Consider the following 12,208-nt stretch of genomic DNA (forward strand, 5'->3'; position numbering starts at 1 on the left):
GTGTGTGCGCGCGCGCGCGTGCGTGCTTGTGCTCACCCTCTGTCGGCAGTCTGAGTAGATGGCTAGAGGTGACACCCTCAACGAATCAGTGCAGCCACACTCCTCAACAGACGCCTTTCCAGCACACTGTTTATACCTGCCTGTGTTCTACACACACACACAAACACACACAAACACAAAGATAAACACCATACCTGCAAACTCAGGAGGGTTGAAAAAGGTGACAAACTATTGCGAGGCCCAACCACTAACCCCCCTAGCCTACACTAGGCCTGTATGTCGAAAATAAACATCCAATAACATCACGGAGAACTTACTTTCATAACGTCGGTATTTTTTTGTTTTGTTTGTTATTGTTATTTTTTCACTTACTCGCACATCCATGTCAAATCCATGCAGGGTATTTGCGATCGCGTGGGCGTTAATAGGAAACGGCAACTCCGTTGTATGCAGTTACGAGGACTTAGCAAATGTCAGACGAGGAATCTGACAGCTACGCTGACATTATTCCCCCAGCGCTGTCCTGCCCAAGCCGTTTTCGCTCCACCACCACCACTGCATTTCAGCGTCACTACAGTTATTACGTGCATTCACCGACACCTGACCTTGCTCTAACCACTGCCACATTCTTTATCACCCGTTGAAAAGAAAACCTACAAAACCGAAGTAATCCGTGCTCATCCTCTTATTGACATTTTATTTATCAACACCGGTTCCGCGCGGGCTTCAAGCCTTCAAACATGCAGCCAGTGGACGTGAAGCTGCGTCCTTGTGATTAAACGGCAGCCAATGGGTGTGGGTTACACAGTGTTTCCCACAGAATTTTTGGAAACTATGGGGGCAGCGGGATTTTTTTGTGTGTGGGGGGGGGGGGGGGGGGGGGGGGGGTATTTCACGCGGGGCAATGGGGGGGTGATTCACGCGGCGTGAAAAAAGAAATAGGAGCTCAGATAAGAATTTAGGAGCACTGTGAAATTGTTAACGCACAGACAAAAATGGTCTAAGAGAGTAGGCTATACCTTTTCCCAACACACATAGGCGTACACATTCTACATGAGGGGTGCTGGTCACAGGGCCAGTTTTTCAAAATTCCTCCCATAAAAGGGTAAAAGGGCTGAACAACATATTACACATTTATGTCTATACACATTCATTAAACATTAATTTCTATATGCAGCCCGATGACTCCTCAATGAAAATGAAGGCCTGTTGCCTAACTCATTATCATACAACTGTAAAACAAAGCCTGGGGAGTGTCAGTAAACTCATCCCAACTGTCCCTTCTCATGTTTTTTTATTGCTCCCAAACCCGAGTTAACTACAACAACTTGACTAGGCTTTTGATCCCTCTGTCTTTTAAGCACTCATGGTTTTCTTTATAGGATGTATTTACTCCAGGAGGAAAATGCGAAGGACATCGTTTTTCAAATCGTTTAATAGAAAACGGAAATCGTTTAAAAAAAAAAAAAAAAGTTAAAAAGATTTTTTTTTTTTTTACATTTTCGAAACTATGGCGGCCAAATTTAAACTATGGCGGTGCGCCATAGTTTCCTTAATGTATGGGAAACACTGGTTACATCATGACTAGTGTTTATGGGTAATGTAGGAAATCTCGCCGTCTTTACGTTTATCAGACAGGCAGCTGTTTACCCGTCAGAACTTCAGTCGGGCGCTTATGGCTATCCCTTCTCATGTTTTTTTATTGCTCCCAAACCCGAGTTAACTACAACAACTTGACTAGGCTTTTGATCCCTCTGTCTTTTAAGCACTCATGGTTTTCTTTATAGGATGTATTTACTCCAGGAGGAAAATGCGAAGGAAATCGTTTTTCAAATGGTTTAATAGAAAACGGAAATCGTTTACCATAAAAAAAAAAAGGATTTTTTTTTTTACATTTTCGAAACTATGGCGGCCAAATTTAAACTATGGCGGTGCGCCATAGTTTCCTTAATGTATGGGAAACACTGGTTACATCATGACTAGTGTTTATGGGTAATGTAGGAAATCTCGCCGTCTTTACGTTCATCAGACAGGCAGCTGTTTACCCGTCAGAACTTCAGTCGGGCGCTTATGGCTACCCCCCCCCAAAAAAAAAACTTCGGATCTGCACGATTCACGTAAGTCACCTATTTTGGAATCAAAACGGCGAATTTCGCCAAAAGGTGACAAGTTTGCAGGTATGAAACACAGACACACAGACACACAAACAGACACACACAAGCATTGAGGAAAGACCCTGATTGGCCCAGTCCATTCCAATTACTTCGTAGTTATTTTTTGCAGTATTTAACACAGGAGTTGTGTCAACTATGAGTGTTAAACTTGAGTCTCTACTGTAAGCCGTGCCCTAGTGGTTAGAGAGTAGGTCTTTCAATCTAGGGGTTGTAGGTTCGAATCCCCCCCTGACCTCTTCCTACATCTCCATCCTTGGCTGAAATGCCCTTGAGCAAGGCACCTAACCCCACATTGCTTCAGGGCCTGTAACAAATACCCTGAAAAATAATAACTGTAAGATGCTTTGAATAAAATGAAGGCGTCAGCTAAGTGCAGGGGTTGGACAAAATATCTGAGACACCTGTCATTTTTGTGTGGGAATTTTCATGGCTCAAGTTGACCAGCCTGTTGGCCAATCTTCATTAATTGCACATTGCACCAGTAAAGTGAAGTGTGAAGGTTCAATTAGTAGGGTAAGAGCACAGTTTTGCTCAAATTTTTGCAATGCACATAACACTTATCAGTGTTCAAAAAGTAGAAATTGTCGTAACTGTTGCATCTTTGACCGAGACAGCAAGTCTTTGTGATGTATCAAGAGCCACGGTATCCAAGGTGATCTGCATACCACCAAGAAGGATTAATCACATCCAGCAGGATTTACTGTGTACGCAAGAGGAAGCTTCCCATACTAAAATGACAGGTGTCTCAGTTATTTTGTCCAACCCCTGTATATACGTCAGTGGTACTGCCACCACCACCACGTGATCAGTGCATGTCATTGCATGGGTGCAACAACTGGCTGTCCATTACACGTACCTTGGACACAGGGTAATGCTGTCGGGGTATCGGCTTACTGGGGTCTGCATTGTAGATGTGTTCAGTGGTCGGAATCAGCACACCCAGCTTGGAGGGAGGCCTGTAGTTTACCTGGGGAAACAAAACAATATATATTAAAATACATTGCATTCCATTATAACACTCATGGTTCACCTCAAATCGTATTAATCTTTCGCCTTTTACTAAAGATTTCCGTGGAGAGGACCAACATGAGTTTCTAGTAATTTTTTTGATGCTCTGCCTCATGGCGGGGTCAAAAACAAAAAAAAACAAAAAAAACATTGCATTCCATTAACATTTAGCTGAGACTTTCATCCAAAGTAAATTAGTTTTTTTACAGGGTATTAGTTAGGTCACTGATTCTTGAGAAAGTGGCTAAAACAGGTTGTAATCTTTAAAGGCCAACTTCCGATAAAACACGGTTTTACTCACTCCTTTTGAAGATCGGACGGTCACCCCAAGTTAAACTCACTTGCAAGGCTCTCGTAGCGGTGCGTCACCTCGCCTGGCTGTGTTTCCCGGTGTTTCCCAATTTACATAAATAATGCAGAGAAACGAGCGAATCACGAAAGCCTTTCTGTGTTTCGTCACGTCGAAAGAAGGCGTTGCCCACAAAGGTTTATGTCGACCCATTTTTCTAAAAACATGTCGAGTAATTTTTTTCTGCTTGTTTTCAATACAAGCAACGTCTGGTGGCCCGAAATCTAGCTTAGCTTAGCTATCAGCTGGTTGCTACTCTCAGGTACACACACAGCACAAAGCCTCATCCATACAGCAAGCCCACTCTGGTTGCTCCGTGCCTGCAGCTCGCCTAGGGGTCGCTGTCTAAAGAGCACAGCCCTGAATGGAGCATGCACGCCTCCGTTGGCGCCCCTATAGTGCAGTACCACCCGGAGAAGTGGCGACTCTGTTTCCCATTACATTCTATCCAAGAACAGGAGGACTGAGCCAATCAGAGACGCATTTCCACGAGAGCAGGAAGAGTGAGCCAATCAGAGACGCATTTCCACGAGAAACACGGAACACCCTCTCGTTTCTCCACAAGCCACATTGCTGGCTTGCAAAAACGGCTTGAAACAAAGCAACCAGAACGTTTTTTAAAACAGGACCAACGCGTAACACATTCAATAACAATGGGGAACACAGCAATATTAATCAAATGACGTTGAGAGGCCATCTTTAAGAAAAAAACGAAGTGAATTACAAAATAATATGGTATATCCTCGTAGACAAAGGTATTGGCTTTTCAGAAATGCACAAGGCCAATCTCCCCATTTTGATTTTTTTTCAGAAATCAGGTTTTTCTCCGATCATACCTTGTTTTTTGTCAACACCGTCAGACACAATTAAAAGCAATAAAAAGTGTATTGATTTGTTTGCATATGTATCTGTATCTCAGATGTGTATCTGAGTTTTAAAGTGATTGTGTGTGTTTTTTGGTTCATACATACGCCTTTAAATGTTGAAAATTCACTTTCATTCTATTTTAATACTGCTTCATGTGTTCTAATTTAAAAATATGTGCTGTCAGACAATGCTTACTTAATGCCTAAATAGATCAAACAATTTTTTGTAATTTCACAAATATTCGTGTAGGCTTAAATTTGCTATTACTTTGATAATTCAACAACTCCAAAGGAAAATTTTGTAAGCACATTCATTTAAAATGTCCAAAACTCCTTACGGTGGTGACTTAAGAACTGACGGTGGTGACAGTAATCTGAAGGTGGTGAAAGTGACCTAATTATTACCTACATTTAGCAAAATAAATAGCCCTCTCAAGTCAATGACATCTAGCATAAACACTTTATTTTTGTGTGTGCACAGTATGTTTGTGCATGTGTTTTTTCTTCATTTGTTAGATACTAGGCCTAGATTATTTAAAATGTGGCATAAACAGGTTTTAAGTTGTTCAAATCCAAAATATAGAGGTGTATTATCATAGATGAAGGTCTTGGCTGTGCAGTGAATGTATTGGCCAAGCTCCCCATGTTTTACATTTTTCATAGAATGGGCTCTTTCTTGGTTTTGTCACCAGCGTCAGACAGAATTGGAAATAAAAAAAATATATGTCTACTGTATTTAAGTGAATTCTACAATTCAACATAATTGTAGATACTTACTGGAAGCATATTCTTAAAACTTGTCAAAAACATGTAAAACACATGCTTTTTTTGTGAACTACATCAGATGTCACCGCCGTCAGGTTTTGTGACAAAAAACCCTCCAAATGCACCTCAGTGGAGGCTGGAGTTTAAGTTTGGGTCACAATTATTACTAACATGTCACGTAATGTTTCATTAACCAGCACAATTTAGTAAAATATGGAACAAGATGATGAGCGGAACCAAATCTGACGGTGGTGACATCTGATGGTGTGAGACAAAAAAACACTCTTTTAAATATTAAGCTTATGCATTTTTTGCTCACATTAGCCACTTTGTTTTCGCTCTGTTCCTTAGGGGCTTCATGCCGCTTCTGAAAAGGTATATATAATTAACATTAATGTAACATAATACTATTAAAACCCCCAACGGTGTTGACAGTTTATGGTTGGGACAGTACCAGTGTCCAAACAAATTAACAAATTGAGGAGAAATTAGTAAACTTATAGGAGCTTCAGTGATGGTGAAGTATTCAGTAGAGCTAAAGGTTTGAAAAGGGGTCCTAAGTCATGACAATGACCTTGTGCATACCTGATTTTATTGTCTTTTAAACAAAATCTGACGGTGGTGACTAATATGCTGGACACACTTTGAGCAATCAGAAAATAGTAATAAATATTGCTTTACACGCACTATGTGCATATCTGCAAAACCACTTCAATATGGACTTTCACATCATGGTGATATTATTCAATATTTTTACATTTTAAGTCAATTGAAATGATGACGTCTGTCCGTGGGACAGCTGTTTTTACAGGGTGTGGGCAGGTTTATAGCCATGAAAAGTAATAAAATTACACTTAAATATTTCAAACGACTGTACATTTGTGTAACAGACCCCTGGGTCTTTACCTGGATTCATTTTGTTCATGAAAATGTAGTTTATTTTCAACAGAATTGGCAGTTCATTGCTGAGACATGTTTTAGCCGCTTTCTCAAGAATCAGTGAGGTGCGAAACCCTGCCTTGTCAGCAGTGGCTTTTCTACCCAATACAGCGTTATTTAGGGAGCATACCAAAGATTTCCGAGCGACAGGGCAATATGTTGTCCTAAACAGTGTCATTAAGAGTAAAACCTCCAAGCAAGTGTATAATTCCGCCAGCCGACAAGACAACAGGTTCTTGTCATACACTTTGCAAGGTTCTAACGGGACTTCTCAAGTTAAACATCTAACCACGTAGCATTTTGGAATTCTTGTCTGCGCGTGCAACCAACTGTTTGTAAACATGTGAAATCCATATATAGCCCAGTTCACCTCTTTGCAGTTCTAAGACTCATTATTGTCATTTACATATATTTCTGTATTAACACAACATTTGCTTAATATCAAAACACAATTTAATCACCTAAAAGGAATATTTTTAAAAACAGACTTTTAAAAGGTTATTTTTAAAACTCTGTTTATGTATAAAATGAGAGGCAAAACTGATGTGTTTTGGCCCAGCAGTGGCTCAATTTGCTGGGCACTCAACTCAACTACACCGGTGACCCGGGTTCGATTCTGGCCTGAAGTTATTTGCTGAATCCTCCCTGTCTCTCTCCTTGCTGATTTCCTGTCTCTCTACAAAGGTCCTGTGACAATAACGGCATAAATAGCCCCAAAACAATAATAGAAAAATGCCTGTACAAGTTGCCTGGCGATGCCTGTAAAAGTTGCAGTGTTGCATCACTCTCATGTCCACTCTCTTGAAGAGACAATAAAGGCTTAGTATTTTTGGAGGGCTTTTTGGCCTTTGTTATTATAGGACAGTGTGAGAGTAGACTGACAGGAAATGACTGGGAGAGAGAGATGGGGCAGGGTCGGGAAATGAACTCGAACCGGGGTCCCCGTGGGGAATGTAAGCCCAAATGTGGGGGGCTTAGCACGCTGCGCCACAGCGCCCCCTAATAAAGGCTTATCTTATCTTATCTGGCAAAGCCTGTACAGTGCACTCTAGCCTGATTATCATCAACTTTCACATCTCTTCGAGACTTGGTCTGACCAAGAGCACAACAACTAACATTTCCCAAACAGCCTCCATTAGTTTGATGATGATTGTTTACTTCCCCACAAAGTGGAAGGAGTTCCCGATTTTTGCGGGAACTCAGAAAGTACTTGCATTATCTTGACCTGACTGGTAGCAACGCTGAAGCGGTTGCGTCACTAGGAGGGCACGGCCTGGCGAAGTGCACTCCATGCTAGGGGTCGACCGATACAGGATTTTTAATGGCTGATGCGATACCGATTTTTTTTTCATTACCCTTGGCCGATACCCAATTTCCGATACCCGATATTTGGGGCTGATATGGGTAAAAAAAAAGTTTTAAAAATGACAAATATTCCAGGTCACAAGTTAAAAATAAACATTTATTTAACATTATCAATTTGAGGTAGAACTTGTAACATTTATCATTCACTCATTGGCTGCCAGCCATTTTCATAAAAGAGTACCTCGGAGTGCCAGAGATTTTTCAGCATTTTGGGCGTTTTTTGGAGGCTCACAGAAAATTGAGTTCTGTGTCTATGTCAACACCATACCTATCAAAACACAGATTAGACGCTCATCTGTCATCAGAAAAAAACGGTCTCTCTACCCCTTTCCGTTCTTTCATAATCATCTGTTGAAATTAAGTGGAATTCGCCAAAATGCTGCTTTCTAGCCAAAAAGCTGAGAAAACGCCATTTGAAGTAGAACTATAACTGCAAACGTTTTTGCCCATAATGGCATCGTCCTAACAACTCCAAACCTATCAGATGCTATTACAGAGTCTTCTGTCATCTGTAGCCTGAACAAAAGATCGTTTGTATGACCTTTTCAACCTAATATACTGAAATATAACGGGGGTGGACTCGAAAACAAGGGTGTTTTGGTTTAGTTGCTGGCGCGCAGAATGGATCATGACAGCAGGTGCCCCTAACTAGGGTGGCCATCGGTCCGTTTTTACGACCTGTTCACGACGTCCGTGTGTCCCTCTCTTTGTCTTTCCTTTCCTCCTAGCCTTTTGCTTATGGCCTCGAGATGCGAGGCAACGTCATTGACGCAAACTAGACCTTGACAGTCGGTCGCGTTTCCGATATCTGCGGCCGCCATGTTACTCCAGATATAACCCCAGATTTCGCCCAGCGAATTAACTGTATTGCTGTCGCCTTATGTCGGGGAAATCTCCGTGCAATAGCCCTATATGAAGTTCATTAACTGACTGTATGAAAGTTAAATAAGGTAACTATATTATTGTCTACTGTCTGTTTCCTATTTTTTCCTGCACTGGTGGCAACGCATAGTGCAACTAAGTTTGTCCGCTAAATGCCTTTAAAACGATACGAGGGTTCTCACAACTTTACAAACAGGGCAAAGAAACGTCTTTCTGCACGGGCGCTGTCTGTATTTTGAGCTCCATCCAGCGTCTGCATGAAAAAAAAGGTTGACAGAAGCGGTTTGCCTCCCTTAAAACACCGCTGATAAACAGACTTCTGACCAACTTTGAGCAAAGTAAATCAAATTAATTGTTGCATGACTACCCAAAATACATTTAAAAAAAAAATATGAAATAGCCTATTTTCTACACAGACAACAACGGAAGGATTTGTCTATCGTAACCTGCCGTCTCTGATACAATATTAAGTTAGTGGTGCTGATGACTCCTTTATCGGAGTGAGGTAATGAAATGCGAAAATCCTTCCCCCCAAAAATATTGTTTTACAAGTAAAACTGCTGTTGGCAGCTGAGTTAAGCCGGGCATACACTGTGCGATATTTTCACTCGTGGGTCTTAAGCTTCTGCTCACACTGCACGATGGAATTTCACTGTTTAAAAGTTAACAACTCACGACTCACGTCCTCACACTACACGAGCCAACAGTCGGATGCGAGTGAAATGCTTCCACCGTACGACGCGACAGGCATGTTTCCCCGGTCTGCAGAGGAGGGAACATGCGCACCTGAGGTGGAGATGAGGTCGCGCTCAACAGCGAATCGCACGGCCCTATTCATTTGTGCATGTGAAGTGTCAAATCGGGTCGTAGCGCTGCTTTAACCGTGAGCTTTACGCACGAGCCACGACCAGAATTTCAAACCGTTTTGATTTTCTTGCGACCCTGCGATTGCACGATCGTGAGGCGAAATCGCTTGTCGTTACCCCATGTACACTGCACGATGCGAGACTCACGATTGACCTGCGATTGAGCAAGAAATCGGCCCGACTCTCAAAAAGTCGTGTGAGTGCCAAATCGGAGCAAAATCGGGGCAAAAGTCGCACAGTGTAAGCCCAGCTTTAGTCTGAGGTAAGATGGCAGCGCTGTTCCCTGATTTCTGCCTACAGTTTAGAATGCCAACTTCACTGTTTTCTCCACGGAGGCGGGGATTCGGCAAGTCGAAGCAACGGGTGCGCGCGAGGACGCGAGGTTAGAAAGTTAAGGGGCGGGGTTGTCCGGCCGAAGTCCGGACAGCTGGTCACCCTACCCCTAACTCCGGGAACTCCCTCCCTCTCTCTCTCCCTCTGATTGTGCTCTCTCTCTCCCCTCCTTGGAGAACGAATCACAGCTAGTTTATTTCCTCCATAGTACCGTGTTGTGTCTTGTGGGGGAGGGAGGCAGGTAGGCAGGCAGCTCCGCTTAGCATAGCTTACTGCAGCTTCTTTGGCAGAGCGGACAATTTGCAGATTGATGATTACTGTCATCATGGTTCTGCTATAGTGATCTTGTCATATATTGTTCAATGAATTTTCTTTTGATAAAGTACTGATCACATATCCAACATTTCACAAGCCGATTGGAGTGGTGAAGGCTAGCTGGTCTGAGGCTAAGTGCAATGCTTTCTCATGTGAGCTGAAAGCATCTGACCAGACACAAAGGCTACTCTGTTCCAAGAATCTGCAACCCCCCTGTCTTTTTTGATGATACAGTAAGCTGATCATACTATACAGATCCATAAAAAATAACTGTAGAATGAGTAAAAATAGTTGACTTACCAAGGCTCCTTTATTTAGGCTTAGTTGTAAGTTGTTAGCGATTTCGTGCTAGCTAGCTAGCTAGCGTAGCAAACTTTATAGCCAAACATTTCCCAACTGAGGTGACACATCACCACTAGTCCCGTGCATTCTCCTGTTAGATGATATTTTGTAAGCATCATCCTGATGTTGTGTAGGCTGATCACATTATCCAAAATGAAAGGTTGCCACACTGATAATCTCATGGTGTATTTTGGGCAAGCTAGGTACAATGCCTTCTAGCTAGATAGCAACAGGGGGTTGTATTTTGGTCATGAGAGGAAGTTTTTTTTGGTCAGGCTCTGACACTAAAATCAGTAGCCTACCTGTGTTAAAATCAGAGGGCAAGAAAGTAGACTACTGTCATAGGTGCTTTACTTTCAAAAATGATTTTGCTATGCTACTTTTGAGATTATATTATAATAGTAAAAAAGGGGTGTTTTTGTATTGACATGTCCTCTTGTTCTGAACTAAAGCAAGCCCTGCCTTGACTGTTCCTAAGGACACTTCTGCCACCTACAGGAACAGTTAGAAAATGCCTAGAGGCTTGAAATTTATACAGAAGATAGGTCAGACCGTCCTCGAGGCCTGGCTGTAAAAAAACGCAATTATCGGCGAACGACGTCGAAGGCAGGGGGCGTCACTATTCGAAATGACGTCATAGCGACGTCGAAGGCAGCCAATGAGTTAAACACCAACAATCAAGTAATACAAAAATAAAGTGCCTTGGTGCTTTTAAAAAACCTGAATAACATAAAATAATAAATATTGTGTATCGGCCAAAATCACACGTGTATCGGCCGATACGATACACTTAAAAAACTGCAAATATCGGCCAATATATCGGCCGGGATGATATATCGGTCTATCCTTACGCCGTACTCACGGGCAGGTTGTAGAGAATCCTGTCCTCATTCTCGTCCTCGGGGTCTCCATGGAGCCACTCGTAGTCGCTGATTGGCTGGCTGGGCAGGTAGACGATGCTGAGGCCCTCTGGGCAGGCGTTCTGCAGCGTGAAGGTGATGCTCGTCATGTTGCACATCAATGAGGCCTCCGGGATATACACAGTCACCATCGTCATGCCCTGGCCAAAGAGAAGACAGAGAAGGCAAGTCAAGTCAAATTTACTGTTATACCTCTGTCAAGGAGGTTATGTTTTCGGTCGCGTTGATTTGTCTGTCTGCCTGTCTGTCTGTCAGCAGGATAACTCAAAAAATTAAAAACAGGTTTTGATGAAACTTTGTGGAGTTGTTAGAAATTATGATTCTTCACCATCGCGGGATAGGGCGGATTTTGACATTCCGGTTTCTAACTCCACAAAAACAAGGCAGAAAGAAATGTAGTCATAGTCAAATGTTCTTTAAAACAGCTTCCTTGGCGGAGGTCTACACTCTCTGAGTGCATCTCTAGTTTATATACAGTGAGGAGAATTTGATTCCTTGCTGATTTTGTTGGTTTGCGCACTAATAAAGACATGATCAGTCTTTAATGTTAATGATAAAATGTATTCTAATATGGAGAGACAGAATATCAAAAAGGAAATTCAGAAATTAACTCTGAAGAATATATATTAATTGATTTATATTTAATTGAGGGAAATAAGTATTTGATCCCCTGCCAACCATTAAGAGCTCTGATCCCGCAGATCAAATGGCACTTCCAATCAAATTGTTATCTGAACTGAACACACCTGTTAATAGTAACCTGCACAAAAGACACATTGAATATGCAGAATCAGTCCAAAGTATCAGTCAATCAATCAAACTAAACTCGCCAACATGGGAAAGACCAAAAAGCTGTCAAAGGATGTCAGGGACAAGATTTTAGAACTCAACAAGGCTGAAATGGGCTCCTGGATATTAAGGAGCAAACTGTTGGTGCATTTCTTCCTAATTTTAGGACATAAAAAATGATCATCAATCATCAATGTTAGGCCTGTCTGTGGTTCCATACACTATTTGACCTTGTAGGGATTCAATAACCAGAAAAACTGAGATAAAACACCCTAAAACTGTATGGGAAGAGCTA

General features: G+C 42.0%; 1 protein-coding gene and 1 non-coding gene across 2 annotated transcripts in view; one reads left to right on the forward strand and one right to left on the reverse strand.

The window, feature by feature from the left end:
- Nucleotides 1–12,208, reverse strand: part of LOC134469396 (cation channel sperm-associated auxiliary subunit beta-like) — a 108,000-nt gene that overhangs the window by 13,122 nt on the left and 82,670 nt on the right. The window contains exons 23-25 of the mRNA XM_063223624.1: nucleotides 11,067–11,264; nucleotides 3,031–3,141; nucleotides 37–147 (exon numbers count right to left, since the gene is read on the reverse strand). Coding sequence (XP_063079694.1) covers nucleotides 37–147; nucleotides 3,031–3,141; nucleotides 11,067–11,264 — 420 coding nt within the window. The remainder of the gene's footprint in view (nucleotides 1–36; nucleotides 148–3,030; nucleotides 3,142–11,066; nucleotides 11,265–12,208) is intronic.
- Nucleotides 3,190–3,305, forward strand: LOC134469536 (U5 spliceosomal RNA). The gene has a single exon (XR_010039005.1). It is a non-coding gene; the product is annotated as a U5 spliceosomal RNA (small nuclear RNA).

The sequence above is a fragment of the Engraulis encrasicolus genome, chromosome 18 (genome assembly GCF_034702125.1).
Source record: "Engraulis encrasicolus isolate BLACKSEA-1 chromosome 18, IST_EnEncr_1.0, whole genome shotgun sequence".
Classification (NCBI taxonomy): domain Eukaryota; kingdom Metazoa; phylum Chordata; class Actinopteri; order Clupeiformes; family Engraulidae; genus Engraulis; species Engraulis encrasicolus.